At 39.2% G+C, this 18,577-nt stretch overlaps 1 protein-coding gene across 1 annotated transcript; it reads left to right on the top strand.

Annotated features, from left to right (window-relative positions):
- The first annotated feature begins 413 nt into the window (after positions 1-413).
- On the top strand, positions 414-15,190 carry cdc27 (cell division cycle 27). Its single transcript, XM_006638293.3, has 19 exons — positions 414-599; positions 2,807-2,882; positions 3,392-3,539; positions 4,243-4,368; positions 5,332-5,429; positions 5,573-5,724; positions 5,923-6,137; positions 6,585-6,693; positions 6,785-6,900; positions 8,363-8,462; positions 8,843-9,050; positions 9,786-9,958; positions 10,249-10,401; positions 10,954-11,162; positions 11,306-11,423; positions 11,631-11,759; positions 11,835-11,909; positions 12,276-12,438; positions 12,948-15,190. The coding sequence occupies exons 1-19, from the start codon at positions 573-575 to the stop codon at positions 13,031-13,033; spliced, it is 2,481 nt and encodes an 826-aa protein (XP_006638356.1). The 5' UTR covers positions 414-572; the 3' UTR covers positions 13,034-15,190.
- The last annotated feature ends 3,387 nt before the right edge of the window (positions 15,191-18,577 follow it).

The raw sequence follows: 18,577 nt of genomic DNA, 5'->3' as shown, positions 1-18,577 counted from the left end.
ATTCTGCACGCTGTGGCTTCATCCAGTCGATCCCAGATGGGACTCAAACCCACAATCCCTGGGTTAGGGCGGGACAGTAGCTTATCCATTAGGCCACTGGGGCTCATTAAAATGTGCTTTAAAAACATGTTGATTAAACTGGACAGAGTATAGGGCAGTTTTACTTTGAAAGAGGCATGTATTGGAGAGAAGTCCATACAGAAGGTCCCAAACCCTAATTTTTCATAATGAAGACAGGAAGAGAGAGAAAGTAATTGAGAACGAAAGCAGCCAGCCATTATCACTGCGCGCTGTAATTAATTGTGAATGGAAGTGTTATTTCACACTCCTAGCTTGCGCTTGCGTTTCGGGTTGTTGGCGAAGCTATCGGCAATTTCCGTCACAGTCCGTCGTTGTTCGTGCCTGTTCCGCATTAATCGGCAATCTCCGGCGGGTCTCGGTTTGGTCGCTAACGGTCGATGTGTTTAAATCCTCGGAGCTCCTTCGGGCCCTGAAACTGAGCAAAAGGCGAAAGAGGGGTTGCGGAACGGGGGAAGCGAGTTAAAGGCAGAGAGAAGGAGCTTGATCGCGTAATGACGGTGCTACAAGAACCTGTGCAGGTAACGGAGGAAAATAAAGAAACGCGGCGCAGCTACTTGGTTAAAATGAGAGCGGCCTGTGGTGGGAACGCGCCCACCCGAGTCCGGCTCTCGCCAGCCGGTAGGGAGCTCTACTCCGAGCCCGAGGCCTGAAAACAAATAGTGGAGGCCTCGCGTACTCTCCTTTTGGGAAGCTAAAAAAGACGCGATTGAAAAGCTTTACAAAGCCAAAAACGATGCGTTTGTTTGATTCAGAATTCCGGTTTATCAGAATTATAACAAGATTTTCGGGTGATGTGCGATTCTTTTATAAACGCTTTGTTGCAGTTTATTGCTCTTGAAATTGTATTAGTCTTAAAGTCCTAATTATTCGCCGGTGTGGCATCTTGCCCTATGGGGGAAAGAGGTGTTTACTGTAGTATTTTGTTTTCTAAAATACGGCAGGTAGTTCTGTAGCATTTTGCGACCTTACACAGGTAACTTGGCTGATGTGCTAGTGGTTAATAAATTGTGATGGGTCATTAACAGTTTGATCAGATGGCGAATTCATTCAAATTGGGGCACTGTGGAGTAACCAGACATTGTGAGGGTCGTTTTTGAGGTTTTGTTCTGCTTTGGAAAGACTTTGGTTCAACTACTGAAGTTTGCGATTGTGAGATGTGGAACATTGTAACGTAGATGCCTTTGAAGTCGAACACCTGCATCTTTGTTTCCTCTGGCTTCAGTGCATTGCTTTAGCGACTGATTGTAGAATTTGAGTGAATATTGATCGGTAGGCTTTTTTTAGGTCTTTTTAAATAAAAATAAAACCGGAAAATTGTTACTTGGTGTTAGCGAATGCTGTTTATCTCGGAGTGTGTGGACAAATAAACCTAGGTACATAAAATGACACAACAGCTTTCGAAGTTTTTGACTGCTGTTTTTTAACAATTTTTTGCTCCTGAAAAGGTATTTTTTCGCATTTAATAAACACCTGAAGGGTGATGCGCGGTGATCCTGTAAGGTGAAATGTTGCATGTGAAGAGCAATACGTTGAACGTGTCTGCAGTGCAAACGTCTTCATGAACAGTCGTTTATAATCAAATTCGGTTTATTGCTTTGTGGTCTAATGTCGCAGAACTGTGGGTTTAGTATATCAAAGGGACTTTCTGCCTATCCAGGTATTGTTTTTCATCTGAAGATATGCCCCAATCCCGCCCCTTCGTAGTAAGTGAGGCTGTTGGGGTTAGGGGTTATAACTGGGAATAACTGTGCTCTTTTTCTCTTAATAGCACCAGTAATGCTCGTGCTTGTAGAATATGTACAGGTGTTTGGAGAAGTGTTTTACCTGCTGAACTGAGGTAACTGTTGGGTGACATGGAAAGTAATGGACATAACTAGACTGGTGTATGATCACTGACACAAGTACATAGCCACCTATATTTGAAAGAGAATGTGGTTATGATAGCTTGTACTATATATAACGCAGGGAGTAATATGATTGGGGACTGCGTGAAGTGTCATTTCTGTGACTATAATGCCCATGAATAGCACTTTTGGGTTACACTTGAACTTCAGCTGTTAAAACATAACACGGCCAATCTATCTTGTGTGGCGTATAATGGAGAACTAATGTGAGAGTGTTATCCACTCTGTTTCCTGAGGGAAGTAAAGAGTATCAGCTTCAGCTGTTGTATCTGAGTTCCAGACTCCCACAAACCTTTGCATAAAGAAGTTATTGCTGCTTTTGATCTTAAATGCACTGGTCATTATATTATTCTAAGTAATGTTTTCTTTTTCACAAAATGTGTCAAGTTTCTTTGAGATAAAAAATGCCGCTAACAGGACAATAACGTTCTTTTTAAACTGCCTTACTTTAATTACACTGCCATTTGGGTTGTATCCAGTTAATCTCTTGGCCATTTACTGAACTTAACCTATGTTTAGTCCGCTTGGTTATATACGAGCAGCAGTTAGTAATTATGACTTTTGGTTTTATTGAGAAACATTTTGTAAATATTTCTTAATATGCAATCTTATTAGTAGTATTCCTGATACAACAATATGTGAATGGGTTTTTAAAAGTTTGATCTTGTTACCCAATTCAAAAAAGATTTTTAGTTTGCTAAATCTTCCCTGTTTCAAAATGTGTAAATTAACTAAACACGTTTCAGATCTTGATGATATTTGTGCTGCAGATAAGGACCTCTGCTGCCAAGATGGTACTGAATTTTTCATTTCATTCCTAGGCAGCTGTTTGGCATGCACTAAACCAGTATGCCTACCGAGATGCTGTCTTTCTGGCAGAGAGACTCTATGCTGAAGGTAATGAAATAGATGTGAGGAGATCACCCAGCTGTTCGGAACTTTTTCTTGGTTGTAATAAATCAATAATGTCTCAGAAGTGATGGAGTCAGACTGGGAAATAAAATTATTAGGGACTCATGTATCCTGAATAAAGGTGGTGTAGTTGTACATCTTTAATCATGGCCCCCAAATTATTGTGAAGTGAGCTATATTTTAAGATGCCTGATTTTTAGAAATAAAATAACAGTAGAATTCTTTGTGCTGATCTGTTTTGCTGACTTCTATGTTTTTAACAATTACGCCTAGACATTTTGTGGTCTTGAAATCCTGTTTTACATTTTAATACTCTTTTCTGTATAAATGTATAGTCTTTAACAAGAATCCTTTTTTTAGCTATTTGGGGTGGTTTGCGGGGGGGGATAAAGTATAACGAAATGTTTGGTTGCCAGTTTTGTTTTGTTTTTATGCTTTCGAAATCTAAGCTCTTCATTAGGGCTGAAGCTTGTTTTTTTTATGTGCTTGGACAGTGCATTCTGAAGAGGCTCTCTTCTTATTGGCCACATGTTACTACCGGTCTGGCAAGGCCTACAAGGCTTATCGCCTTCTTAAAGGGCATAGCTGCACTACCCCGCAGTGCAAATACCTTCTCGCAAAGTGCTGTGTGGACCTGAGCAGGTAAGGCCGGCGGTTCTGAGCTATCTGTTGGGTTTTTGTAAGTCCAAATTCTCATTAACGCTAAAAGTATTGTATAGAATAACATACTTTTTTTAAGCAGGCACAGATCAGAGTAGTTTGCAATGTAAAAGTATTTTAGTTACCCCATCCAGTATACCGGGATGAGCAAAGTACTTATTTAAGCTTACAGCAACTTGCAGCCTATCCAATAACATGGTAATAATAAAAATGTTCTTACATTTATATAAGTGCCTTTTTGGACACTCAAAGAGCTTTAAAGATAATAGGGGCTCGCCTCCACCACCGCCAGTGTGCAGCAGCCACCTCAATATATGTTGCACCTTTGCAACACAGGGTGCAAGGCAGGGCTACACCCTGGACTGGGACTTCATCCTGTCACAGAATGCATGGGAGCAATTAGGAGACCTAGTTATCTTACATTGCAATGCGTGAGAAAATGGGATGAACTGGAATATACCCAGGTGGAGAACACGCAGACTACTCCCACAGACAATCCCTGTCTGAAACTGAGTTTTAATTTAAACAGCTGGGAGACAGTGGCACTAACTGCCATGTCACTGTAACCCCTCGTTTCTTCTGCCTTGAGCATTTACAGTCTTCGTCCTGATTGTTTGGTGTTTCTTCCTTTGGCTTTACATTTTCCTCTTTTTTTTTCTTTCCAAAAAAATCTTTTTGAACTTAGACTTGCAGAGGGGGAACAAATATTAACTGGGGGAGTCCTGAATAAACAGAAGAGCCATGATGATATTGTCACAGAGTTTGGAGATTCTGCTTGCTTTACCCTCTCTTTACTGGGACAGATTTACTGGTAAAGGACTTTGGACGCTTATTCTTTCTGCATTTGTTTGAAAGTTTCTTTTTTTTTAAAGGTTAAAAAAATGTACATTACTTGCGCATTTGTTGTGAAATTCGGGAGAAGTAATATTAATCTCTTCATGGCACCAGTTTCTAATGCTGCATCTGGAGAGTCCAGTACAGCAGGATACTCTTAAGTCCTTAATTTTGAAATGCATGGAATGATTTTATGATGACCAATTAAGAAGGTGATCTTTTTTTACAATTTTAAATATCATCTGGGAGTAAAATATCAATATCGTTCAGAACTCTGACTTCTTAAGAGCTGGAGTTCTTTTCATTGAACAGACTGCTTAATTGATCAATAACTTACAGGAGTTCCCAGTTTTTAGAAAGGGGTGACCTACAAGACCCCAAGAGTTGGAGCTGCTCTGCTTTGCACCAATTCAAGATGTATTTATTTATTTTCCATTCTTAATTTGTTTACAACCTGAAAATCCTATGGAGAATCCAGCTGTTTGTCTCAGTTAGGGCTCAGAATTAATGCCTTTTAATTGCAGCTTCATAGAGTCTTGTCTGTTTTTCGAAGCATATAAATCTGTTTGATTGTGAACTGTACAAGCTGCTGCCTCATAATCTGAGCAGAACAAATAGGTATTGCATCTGCATTGCAGGAATACAGCTAAGATCTATGACAACAAAATAAGTGGAAAAGCAATACGCAAGTCCAGGAAACTTTGTAGTGTCAAATTTAGTGTTATGGAAAACATCGTTCAGCATTTCAATGTAAACTTTAGCAACAGTCCAAGTGTTTGGTTTACTTTAGTTTATTTTAAGCTGTAATAAAGATCTCACAGTTACTTGCACATGACATGCTGTCAGTGCTTGACTGGTTCAATTCAAGGTGGTATAAAGCAATTTTAATATGTGTAGTTAATTGCTTTCAATAACCTTGTTTTTCCTCCTCTGTAAATAGCAAAACAGATCGTTTGGCCAAAGGTTCAGAATGCTACCAAAAGAGTCTAAGTTTAAATCCTTTCCTGTGGTCTCCTTTTGAATCCCTGTGTCAAATTGGTGAGTCGCTGAATTCATTATCTGGTTAATGTGTATCTCTTGTTTGATAATTTGATAACTGTGTGACTAGAATTTAATAAACCGATATTTCTGAGCTAAGCGTCACTCTGTATTTCTTAAATTACTTTTGTCTTTTTTTGCAGGTGAAAAGCCAGACCCTGATCAAATGTTTAAACTGACATCCCTTCAGAATTTTAGTAGTTGCCAGCAAAACTGTCCCACTTACAACTCCACTCACACTGTACCCCATAGACAGGTTGACACAGTTCTGATGGAAACACCGCAGGATACTTTAGTATGTATGATTTCATTGTGGGTAGACTTTATTAAAATTTGCAATCATTTTGTACTTGTAATGTGTAACACTTTTTGGAATGCTGCTTTTGATGTGATTTTCTTTTGTTTGCTCCAGTTTATCTTGTTTGCAAATTACAGTTTTATTTCTCTTTTTCTACGTACGGAAGCTTAATACTTTTCTGTATTCTTTTTAAAGGAACTAAATAGACTGAATCTAGAATCTTCAAATTCCAAGTACACGTCTTTAAGTACAGATTCTACAGCTCCCTATATTGATTCTTCAGTGATTTCTCCTGACTCTGTGCCACTTGGGACTAGTAGCTCTTTAATATCCAAACAACCACAGAACAAACCAAAAAGTGGACGGAGTTTATTAGGTGGACCTGCAGCTCTGAGCCCACTAACACCCAGGTAATGTGTTTAAAATGGGGCTTTGTCTTCTGATGGCTTTTATTTACTATGTTATTCTTGCATAAAAATGTGCAAGGTAAGCTGTTGCAAAAAGGTTGTCATGACATTGAAAGTTTGCAAGATTGTACCATACATCTCCACAACAAGTAGTAACCTTCCCAATCATTAACTAAGGCAAGTGATCAGTTTTAGTTATTTTGTTTACAACCCTTGTTACAATAACATAAAACACAAGTTGGTAAGGTGCCACTAGGACCTTATTTTTTACTCGCTGCTGTGAATGACTGATTTACTGAGACAGATTTGACCAAATCACAAGTGTCATTTCTTATCTGTAATCCCTGCTGATTGATCCAAACTGGAGCAAAATTTCGTGCTTAGTACTAACCACTGTTACGTTTTGAGCTGTGGGCTTTAAAATGAAATGAAGCTCACTTGTGATTTCAGCTTTGGGATTTTACCACTTGAGCCGAGTCCGGGAGATGCCTCCTACTTACAAAACTTCACAAATACGAGTTCTGTAATGGACCCACCCACTGGCGGGCCGCCAAAGAAGGTAATGCAATATTTTACAGACACCTTGATTTCAAAGGTGGAACATTTATCCTGTTAACAACTGTTTATGTGTCTTGTCTCTTCTCATGCAGTCTGTGGCCCGAATTAGCCAAGCCAGTACAAAATCTGTGTTCGCACAGAGTGGGAACAGCAGGGAGGTTATCCCAATACCTTTTAACCAGACGCAGAGTTCAGCCCCACAAACGAGGTATGTATGACCTGTGTCGCACAGAATCCATCGAATGCCATGGTCACTGCACTGAGAACTTTTATTTTGTCATCATCTCTTTGCCAGAGGAATGAGCTTTTATGTTTAAATTAAGAAAGGGGTTTAGATGTTTTGTATTTAGTCTTTGGTGAGTGATTATTGATTATTATGAGTATATACCAAATAAAGAAACGGAAGCAAAAAGCTAATGGCTTAGCTAATGCTACATTAAACAATCATATTTTAATGGTTATTGGAAGTGACTATTGAAGTCTCTTAAAGTCCCAGTGGCAATTATCACCTGGCTAGTATCCACATTTGTAGTTCTGAGGAGCTTCAAATACAGAAAGGAATTGAGTAGATGAAAGGAACCAACTGGTAAATTAGGTTCTGGGTAAATGATTGAGTTGTGAACAGTGCATCATCCAGAATCTTGTCGAGAAACTTGTCGATGGGACCAACATCGTTTTTATGACCCATCTCCTTGGAAAAGGAGACTGTTTGACTTTCTGCTGATCCAATCCTGTGTTTTGTGTGCAACGACCATGTTCTGAACAGCCAAAAGTGCTCGGCAGTGAGGCATCATTTAAAATACATCATGAGCCTAGAAAGACAAAAAAGGATTAACGTTGTTAGAAGATCATGTTTCTCTTTAGATTAAGCAGGAAGAGCCATTTTACTTCACAATTCGAGCAAACTCACTCTCGCCAGTGGTGGCTGGTGCTTTCTCGTCTGCCTGTGACAACGTGGAGCTTTCACAAAGCTCACGATTCTTAATTTGAATTTTGTACAATTTTGCAATACCGTCAATTAATTTATTTTGTTACCTAGATCAGTCTGAGAAATCAGGACTACAGTTTCCCTTGTTACCTTGTTAAGAGAGTGAACCCGACTAGTACTCTCTTTACCACAGCTGTACAGGAGAAGAAAGAACTGTGGTGCCTCTAATCATACCAGCTGCCTGGGTATTGTCTTGGCATGATCTTTACATTTGGGGTTATGATTTTCTAATTATTGATAAATCCACTGTCATTTTTTAATATTCTCTTTTGTCGTAACCCCCTTTGTGACTATCTGAAGTGCGGATACTTGTAATGCAGTTGAAGTAATAATAAACTTTATTTTATATAGCGCCTTTAAAGGTGGCTTCTCAAAGCGCTTTACAGAACGACAACAGCAGCAACAACAACAATTAAAAATAAACAATTAAAATACACAAAATTCAATACAAAAATACTGAAAATAAACACGATGAGAATACGCAGAGGAGACAGTAGATGGTGGTACTAAATACAGTAGGGGTAAAGAATGGAACTAGTTAAGTAAAGGCTCTTCTAAAGAAGAAGGTTTTGAGTCTGGATTTGAAGGAGTTTAGAAACGGTGACTCTGATATCCTTGGGGAGAGAGTTCCAGAGTTTAGGGGCATAACAGAAGTGTGATTGTTTTTTGTTGTCCCTTAAAGTACAACACCGCAAGTGCTGAGTCCAACCATTGCTGCTCCTCCAAATGTGCAGCCAAGGAGGAGCACCAGACTGTTTACCAGTGCCAGCTCTACTGCCAAGGTGAAGCCACTGAATTTCCCTATCTGCCCTGACTTGTAACTCTGCATTTTAAAACTTCAAATCATTGAAATTTCTTCCTTGCATAAGGTAACCTATAATGCAACTGGAAAACCACACTATTAACTGATGCCTCCAAAGTATCATGTGAGAACTGTAAGCAGTTTAATCATGTGAGCAAAATGCTTGTCAGTGCCAAATAGGTTTTGTGGCTTAAGGTGTAAACTTAAGGTTGTATTGTCAAAAAAGGCTTTATCATTAAATGGTTCATTTCGTGCAAGTAATGTTATGAGTAGTTCATTCAACTTCGTTTGATGTTCAGAAGCATGGGTCTACTGAAGGGTTGTCTTAACTTAAAGTTCCGTTATGATTTTCTTCAACAGGAGAACAGTAAAAAGTTGAAAATGAAGTTCCCCACCAAAATCCCAAATCGAAAAACAAAGACAAAAACAAGTAAAGGGGGGATAACGTCGTCAAACTTGAACGAAAGTATAGACATTCTTAAGTTAGACTCTTCTCTCATTTCGGAGGGGAAAGGCAATGCAGTTACACCTCAGTTACAAGCCTTCACTATCCAAAAAGCTGCTGCAGGTAGGTATGAGCTTGGCTTTTATTTTAGTACAAAGAACAGTAAGATCTGTATCTGCAGGCAAGTCCACATGAGCCCCTGAAGGGTTCAAGCAGTATAGTAGCAGTACAGAGGGAGCCATATAGTCAAAATAGTACTGTCCTGAACCAAGGCTATGTGATTTATCGTCAGGAGTGTCCATTGGTTGGCCAATATACAGTATACACACTTAAACTGGTCCTCGTTTGGATGCTCAAGCTGTATTGAGTCCTTTCAGGGTTCAAAGTTTTTGAAAACTTTGTATTCATCCTGTGCTGGCACAAGGATTACAGTGATAGATCAGTCAATTGACAAATAGTACAAACTATGTGGTACAAAAATACATTTAAAATGTTTGAACAAAATTGAGAAAATGCATGTTAATCCAAACACCTTTTGATCGTTTTATTCTTTTAATTAATATGGCGTAATAGCAGAAGCTTATTTTACTAAAACATTTCTATGCATTTTATTTCCAGTGTATTGTACAAGGATTGAAATTATTTTTGAGCTGAATGGAAATTATGCCTAATTGAGCCATCCCTAAGATTCAAGTGAAAGATGGAATTAATTTCTCCCAGTAAAATATTTAATAGGTAACTCAGATTATTAATGTTGTTACAAGACAAAAGATGTCTCTGAAATTATTTTGATAGGGTAGAAATCCAGACCTTTTGTGCTGCAGATCTGTAGTCTAATTCTGTAAAACCCCATTTCAGATGGTTTGATGAACCTCATGCGTGAAATGGGAAAAGGTTACTTAGCACTTTGTTCCTACAACTGCAAAGAAGCAATCAACATCCTGAGTCAACTGCCCTCCCACCATTATAACACGGGCTGGGTGCTCAGTCAGATCGGGAGAGCACACTTTGAGCTGGCGGAGTACATGCAGGTAAGCTACAATATGTTCTTCTTTGAAGCAGTTGTAAGATGAGGGTGGGCATGTATTTGTTCAGTTGCTTCTGATTTTCAGATTTGATTAAGTAATGACATTTCTGGCTGGGGTTATTCTCTGCTACTCCATCGTACTGAAGTAAATGGCCTTTGAAACATCAAAGCGTTACTTTGTGCTTCCTTAGGGGGGCTTAACCATGAACCAGTTGTGAATTATCATCCATAAAATGAATCAATTTTGCGAAAACCTTTGTGATTTTTTTCCCCAATGATATGTCTTATTGGCAGGCGGAGCGGATATTCTCTGAAGTACGGCGCATAGAAAGCTACAGAGTGGAGGGAATGGAGATTTATTCTACAACACTTTGGCATCTTCAGAAGGACGTGGCTCTGTCCGCCCTATCTAAAGATCTCACAGACATGGACAAAAACTCTCCAGAGGTAATGATGCCCAGTTCCTCTATAGAATATGTAAATGGTAGTGCCATTCATTAAATAAAATGTAATTCGGGAGGTCTCGCGATGTACTCGGGATAAAAAGAAATGGCAAATTTGGCCAGACCCTTTCTGTAGTTTTCATATTTGTTTTGATGAGGTATGATTTGCTCTGAAGTAAGTGTGTTGTAAATCGTATTTTCTGAGCTTAGCGCAGTGACACATTTTGCAAATGTGGGGTGGATTTGTTGATTAGTGGAAGTTCCTTTCGCTAGTGAGGGGCGGAGCAGTGGCTCTGTGGCTCAGGATCTGCACCTGTGGCTGGGCTGGTTGCCGGTTCGAATCCTGCGGCCGGCAGAGGAGTTGGGCTTCTGCGCAAGGCCCTTAATCCCAACTGCTCCAGGGGCGCCGTATAAATGGTTGACCCTGTGCTCTGACCCCCAGCTTCTCTCTCCCTGTTTGTGTGTCTCATGGAGAGCAAGCTGGGGTATGCAGAAAAAAAACAAATTCCTAATACAAGAAATTGTATATGGCCAATAAAGTGATCTCTTTCCCTAGGCCTGGTGCGTCGCCGGCAACTGCTTCAGTTTGCAGAGGGAGCATGACATCGCAATCAAATTCTTCCAGAGGGCAATCCAGGTGGATCCCAGCTTTGCATATGCCTACACACTACTGGGGCACGAGTTTGTACTCACGGAGGAACTGGAAAAGGCCTTGGCTTGCTTCAGAAATGCCATCCGTGTGAATTCAAGGCATTATAATGCATGGTAAGTGTTTTGTGTCAATTATGTCTTTTGGTAAGGGTGTATTTACTTGGAATGGTCTGCAGCTGTGAATGTGTGCAAATGAATTGGGGGGGAGAAAAATCTAGCTTTCTTTAGAATTAAATTAAAACTTTTTGACCACACAGGTATGGCTTGGGAATGATTTATTACAAACAGGAAAAATTCAGCCTGGCGGAAATTCACTTCAAAAAAGCCCTCAGTATCAACCCACAGAGTTCTGTTCTGCTGTGCCACATTGGTGTGGTAAGTACATATTTTTAAAAAGTGTACATTCTTTGAAAGTTTTAATCTTAATTGGTTTATTCTTAGGAGCTGGATGCATAGATTTTTGTTTGCCAAATGAGGTTCATGCAAACCACTGTGTGGGTCAGCTGGTATAATTCAAGTTTATATTCTCTATTAAGGTTTATTAATTTTATATTATTTTTTTCTATTTCAACTTGATTTTAGGTGCAGCATGCACTAAAGAAGTCAGACCATGCATTAGAAACTCTAAACAAAGCCATTAATATAGACCCCAAAAATCCACTATGCAAGTTCCACAGGGCTTCAATTCTTTTTGCGAATGAAAAATACAAGGTAAGATTTTGCACTCTAAACTAAGCAGATTTTGTGAGTTGTTCTGAATGTGTACTAATTGCATGTTTTTTTTAGGCTGCTTTGCAAGAACTTGAAGAACTGAAACAAATTGTGCCCAAAGAGTCTCTTGTTTACTTTTTGATAGGAAAGGTAAGAGATGGACATTTACATTTTCCTCTGGGAGGGGTATGTAACTGTATAAATACAATGATTTTCTGAGCGTGTGTGATTCTAAAATAGATGGGGAAAAAAGTAAAACAAACTCCTTTTTCAATGAGGATTGCTATAAAACTTGTTGCATTACAGTGTGATCCGCTTCAGGGTTTAGGAGCTGCAGAACATTTGACAACTTGCTCAAGTTGGCAAATAAAGCGAAATGGGTCTCAAATTGGAATGGAAACTTTGTCCACTCCTGCTGCTACAATACAACATTTCACTAAAGCAGGCAGGTCTCGTTACTTGGTGTAACTGCGGACGACAGTCATTTGAGGTTTTTGTACTTTTGTATGTTGCCAGGTGTATAAGAAACTGGGTCAGACACATTTAGCTCTGATGAATTTTTCTTGGGCCATGGACTTGGATCCCAAAGGGGCAAACAATCAAATCAAAGAGGCCATTGATAAACGTTACCTGCCCGATGATGAGGAACCGGTTCCAGAAGATTTTCCTTACGATTCAGGTAAGCACTTCTAAACCTATTACTGTTTTTCCTGGATGTAATTGTGCCGTTGTGATTAACCCATCTTATTTCTCGACTTGAGTTGCAGATTTGTGAATAATTTGTTTTCATGATACCAAAAAATAGAGATAAGACGGTAGTTATTGACATTTAGTTCAGCTGCGTCAGCATGGGTAGGCTGCAAAGGAACAAGTAATAGGTTTATTCCAGGCTGAAAAGAGAAGAAAGAAAACACAACGTTTCGGCTGTGGAACCTTCTTCAAGTGGGGTGTTCCCAGTCACACCTGAAGAAGGCTCCATGGACGAAACATTGCGTTTTTTTTCTTCTCTTTTCAGCATGGAATAAACCTATTGTTATTGACATTTGCTATGTATGTTGGGGAAAAACCATGGCAATTCCACAAATTAGCACAGCTTCTTGCGAGAAGAAACTGACAGACATCGCTGCATAAACATTCACCTTTTATATACAGAATCCTTTCTGGTTTCTAATTTTTATATCTTTACAGCCGAGGCTGAAGAGTCGCAGGAAAGCAGTATGACAGACGCAGATGACACACAGCTGCACACAGCGGAGAGCGACGAGGTCTTTTAACTCTAAGAATGCCAATCTGGAGTCAGCCGCTTGATTTCAGTTGTGAAAAACAAACTGCTGCTAATACAGTACCTCCTTACCTTTCTGCCATCTGCTTCCCTCCCCCCTTTTGCCTTAGTGTTCATTGACCTCATCATGCAGCTAAAACCCATTCTGTTTTCACCCTGAAAACAAGTACCATTTCATGAAAAAGGCTCAAAACTCCATCTGATGAGAAAGGATACACCTTTGGACTTCCATGTAAGCTTTGTACCTTCCAAGGCAGCATTATGGTATAGGAAGTGCAACTTTGCACCCTACTGTTTGGAACCTTGCCCTCATAAATTGAAAGCCATTAACTAAACATTTTAGTTGTCGTATTTCTGCTTTTTATTACTATTATTACATATGTTAATATCATGATAAGATGTATCTAAAATAGGAACCCAAGATAGTGAGTATTCTCATGAATGGCAAATAAGGTATTTTAAATGGGTTCAGATTGTTGGTCTGGAGGTCGGTATCGTGGTGCAGGTTTTCTGTTGCTGCAACAGAGGGGGGTAATTGAAGCTGAACCATCGTAGCTTGTAGTGGCATCACTGTGGCTCCAGGGTGTAAGGATGGCATGAGTAAGGAGAGATAAACTGACTGGTGAAGCAAGCCCTGCATTTGAGTGGCTTAAATGACAGCACGTTTTTTAAAGAAATAACAGATCAATTCTGAAGTATTTCCCAACCTCCCTTTTCTAAAAATTGATATGCCAGCAAGGGCTAGTTAATTAGCTGGGGCAAATGCTATCCATTTGAAAGGCTTCAACAGTCTTGCCATTTTTAACCACCATTTCCATCCATGGGACACTTGTCTTTTTTTATAACTGTTTAATCAGAGGCACTTGAATTAACTGTCATCCAAAATATTTCAGTCACTAGTTCCCGTTTGCTTTTAATGTTGTCAATAGTATCCTTTTTTGTATGTGATAGCCCAGTTGTTAGTTAACATTGTATGCTTGTGTTGTGTACAAACGTTTTCTTGTCGAGATGAAATTTTGTTGGAAAAGCCAGTGTTTAATTGTATCACTGAGGTATTTTTAAAATCACAATCACAGTATAGTAAGAAAAAGTAATTGAAAAATTGTTCCAGAAACGTGTCATTTAAATGTACATTTCTCTATGCTAACCTTCATGCCTGCTGAATGATACCTGCATATGCAGCGTCCCATACATTTAGAAGTGAGTCTGAAATCTAAGATGAGTTAAAGTACGTATTTGCTGTAACTGTTACAAAAACATTGGGAAGTTTGATGGGGAAAGGTAGAGTCACATAAGTTCTAGTTTTTACATGTCGGAGTCCTAATTCCATTGACTTTGCCAAAGTTGGCTGGAGACCCACTGGGATTGTTCATTGGTCATCTTGTTTTGAGGTGTGGCGAGTCATGCTAAGCAGACGCCCAGTCTGTGCAGACCGCAGACCTCCAGATGCTAATGCTCAAGAGGTTCTGTGAAGAGATTTGGAAGAAGTGCTGCATGTTAATATGGGAAGAATATTGCTTTCATGTTTTTCTGTTTGCTTGTGTAAGATGAAGTGGGCATTTATAATGCGATAAAGTAATGTAAGAACTAGCATTCAGCACACTTAAGACACTTAAACTTTATTATGAATTAAATATGCCAAACCTTCAAGTAATCCTTGTTATACATATTTTTTTATAGAAGACAGGTTTGAAATATTACTATTACTAATGACTAGTGTAAAAAAGGATACTATTACAGCTTTCATTATTCCTTTATGTTAATACAATTGTCCATCTCTTGCTTCAAGCCGTTCCAAAATTGTGCTGCTGTTTTTTTTTTTGTTTTAAATCAGACATGAATTCTTCTTTTAAAAAAAACAGTATTTAAACTGCATTTTTCAGGTCAATGTCAGGCATAAGTGACTGGAATATGGTGGACGTGTATGGCGATGGAGTCTGCTTCTAAGAAAATACTTGTTTTAAATTGAATTCCGCAGAATGAGTTTTGCATACAACGTTTTGTTTTTGCATTTTACAAGTGTAACTGGTGTCTTTTTTCTTATTTTGGAATTGTACAGTCTTAGGGAAACAAAAGTCTTTCTGTTAATATATATTTGCAATTCATTTTAAGGATGTGAAAAAATACAGAATAAACTACTTTGAACAAAGCCTTACAATTGGTCATTGGGTGCACTTTACACTTTAGTTTCATTTTACATTTTAACTATTTTGGCTGAGGTACTATATATTTGACTATGGGATACTGTATACAAGGAAGGATTGGGTTCCTAGATTTTAGAACACTGATAGACCATGTTTTAAATTCATTTACATGTTAGAAGAACACAATATGAAATGACTATATTCTGCTTAAGTTTTAGAAGTTAAAACTGTACATTTTATTTAAAATTTTCAAAAGCCCAATTTATTTCAACATATTTAATGCTTTCTTTGAACCTAAAGCTGAAGGGTTTTTTGAACTCCTGGAGAATTTCTTCAAGATGGCAACAAAAGAGGATCATTATCGCAAAGAAGAGACAAAAATTGCAAACAATGTTGAACTTTGAAAACAATTTTAAAGTGCATTATAAAGTGGGTATTAAATTGGGGAGACTTATAAAAATCTGCGATAAGTGTTGTTCACAACATGGTATATGAGCCCTTTATATAGTTTGGCATTTTTTCAATCCATTGAAGAATTGTGACTTTTAACACTTTGTACAGTCCATCCATGTGCTATGGTTGCTGTTTGACTTTGTCAGCACACAGGTAACTGCATAAGACTGCGATGAGATCAGGAAGGCCTTGGCAGCCTTATGAGTCTTCCATCAGCCTCTTCATATTCCATTTGGCTTTTGCTCCATCGGCTGGATGTGTGGGGTCATTGTAGTAAGATGTACCCCGGCAACCATATCACTTAATGAATGCTCAAAGTTTGTATCTGTTGGTTGTTAAGGTATCTTTGACTTTTTTTTTTGCCAATCCTTGTCACCCGTTGCTGAGATACAGCTTCACACTTGATCCACCACCATGCTTTACTACAACTTATTGTACACTGATGCACGCGGCGGCTCTTCAGTCCACCATTGAACAAACTGTTGTTGATTCCTGACAAACAGCTCAAACTCAGACTCGTCTGCACTCTCTTCAGGTTTGATCAACCCACTTTTTCATTTCTGTCGCCTGATGTTTCGTTTTTATTCTGCTGGTCTCTTTGGAGCAGAGGTTTCCTAATGGGAGTATCCAAGCTTGTGTACGCTCTGTGGGTGACAGTTCTCTTGCTGTGCCCCAAAGCTCTGGAATTCTACCCAAAGGATAACAAAGAGTTGGTGTCTGGGAGCATATTCTGATTCAGACTTAAAGAAATCTTCAGAATGGCTTTTTGTTTAATTGGTGTCTTACAGCAAGTGCTTTGAGTAGCTGCTTTTAAAAGCACTACATAAAATTGTAATAATAAATTACTACTCACTTTACCACTGATCCCCTGTGGTTATTTTGGAAACATTAGTCTGTACGTGTAGCAAGATCTCTACTGGATTGTTATCCATCAGATGGAGGATTTACTGAACTTTATCACTATTGGATAGTTTGGATTTTTACTCCTTCACCCACAGTCCTGTCAACAGGTCAGTTTCATCAGCCGTCGTCTGCTGGACCTTGTGTATAAAACTGGGGGGCTATGATCTGTTATTTTTCTACAACTGTGTGATTTCCTTACCAGGAGCCATTGGGTTCTAGTTTCAAACTCGGAAAAATCCTATTTCTGCCCGTATTTAAATGGGCTTTGTGCTGGATTAGCACGATTGAGTAATTGGTTGTCGGGCAACCAATGGTATTGTGCCATATCTGCACGACCCTAGATCAAACAACGTTTCATTTTAACAAGCTGTGTTCTGTTGTGCACATTGCGGGATATACCCTCCTTGTCCTGTTTTTGTAATTGCCTCCAGTATAATTTGTAAAAGTATTTCTCTGCGACTTCCCTCTGTGCCACACAAGCACAAGCAGGTAAGCTGCTCCCTTCACGTCTTTGGCTTGTAAAATCGAAACGTCTCAGTCAGACCCGTTCCCCTTTCTGTTGTAATTTGACACTTTAGTGAAACGGATTTATAATCTCATAAAAGCAAGCATGAAATATTTCATGATGCAGTTAATGATGCACCTCTTCATTGATACCACAGCGTCAAAACTTTTATATCTTTCAGCTCATCTTCTGCTGCACACTAATATTCATGTGTGTTCTCACTGAAGCCAGGCTGGCCGTTATGCTGGCTGTTGTGTGTGCCAGGCTCCCTGGAAAGGGAGCTGTTTCAAATGAACTAATTCTCTCATTTAGCTGAAAGCTCACAAGACAACAGCGTTTTATTACGTCTTCTGCTTTACGAGCGCATACAGCAGGTAGATGGAAACTGGCGATGCTGACTGGAAAATCTTATGAAATTCGTTGATGTCATCACGTCCCTGCTGATGCAGTAGTCTACATTTTTGCTGTACGTACTGTAAAACAACTGCAGGGAGGAATGCTTCAATGTATCTTTTCTCCAAAGCTCAGTGGTTCGATTTGAAGCAATGGAATTGTAAATTCAATGAAAAAGCCCTGGAAGTCTCCTGCCTTCTGTAATTGCCGGTCAACCTTGGGGTGTCATTCCCCTGTCAGCTTTCACTCTGATAGGTAGCTATGTGGGAAACATTTGGCATTTTATGCATTGATTTGTGCCCAGACCACAAGCTGCATTTTAACATTAACTGCATCCCTTATACATTTCACCACCCCGTATTTTGTTAGGGGAATGGAGCACAGCTTTGCTGTTGTTTTTTTTTAAGAAAAGAGACCAATTTTAAATAGAGGGCTATTTAACTTTGACATTTACAGGAATTTGCACATATAAATGGGGCAGCAAATCGTGAATTTTTTTGCAACACAAATTAGAGTAGCTAGTTAAGATCTCTCCATTGTTATATCAATACTCTAACAATTAGGCTTTGTGAAAAATGGATGCATACTTCGATTCCTTACAGAAGCATGTGCTGAAGAGGCGGAAGGAGTTCAGTTGTTCCCAGTTCTAGATGTTGAGATCTAGAATCTATTAGGTTTTTGTGCATCTTTATATGGTCAAAAGCTTAGGCTAAGAGGAAGGAGAAGTTGGCCCAGCTACAGTTTCATTTGGAACATTTAACACATCTGGAAAAAGTAACAGGTTTATTCCCTGCTGAAAAGAGAAGAAAGAAAACAACGTTTCGGCTGTGGAGCCTTCTTCGGGACAGCCACAGCCAAAATCGATGTTTTCTTTCTTCTCTTTTAAGCAGGGAATAAACCCAATACTTGTTCCTTTGCAGCCGATGCATGCTGACGCAGCTCCCCACCTGAACTAATTTAACACATCTTCCAGGTGAAGAGCTCTTTACAACTTAATGAAACAAAATAACCCTGAAGATCTCATTTGGTAATCCCTGCTCTAGCAAATTGAAAAGCTAGCGTGGTGTATGTAAGCCCCAACACAAAAGTGGTGGATTTCCTTCAGCTATTAATAAAGGCTTCTTCTCTGTTCCTGTGG

This window comes from Lepisosteus oculatus, chromosome 28, assembly GCF_040954835.1.
Source record: "Lepisosteus oculatus isolate fLepOcu1 chromosome 28, fLepOcu1.hap2, whole genome shotgun sequence".
In the NCBI taxonomy this organism is placed as follows: domain Eukaryota; kingdom Metazoa; phylum Chordata; class Actinopteri; order Semionotiformes; family Lepisosteidae; genus Lepisosteus; species Lepisosteus oculatus.
Note: the sequence above shows the minus strand (reverse complement) of the source record. Positions and strands in the feature narration are given on the sequence as shown.

Bases quoted from the DNA above. Each gene is read 5' to 3' on its own strand.
- cdc27 (XM_006638293.3), top strand. From the start codon at position 573: ATGACGGTGCTACAAGAACCTGTGCAG. The intron at 11,163-11,305 runs GTAAGTGTTTTG...TTGACCACACAG, and splicing joins TCAAGGCATTATAATGCATG to GTATGGCTTGGGAATGATTT. The intron at 12,439-12,947 runs GTAAGCACTTCT...ATATCTTTACAG, and splicing joins AGATTTTCCTTACGATTCAG to CCGAGGCTGAAGAGTCGCAG.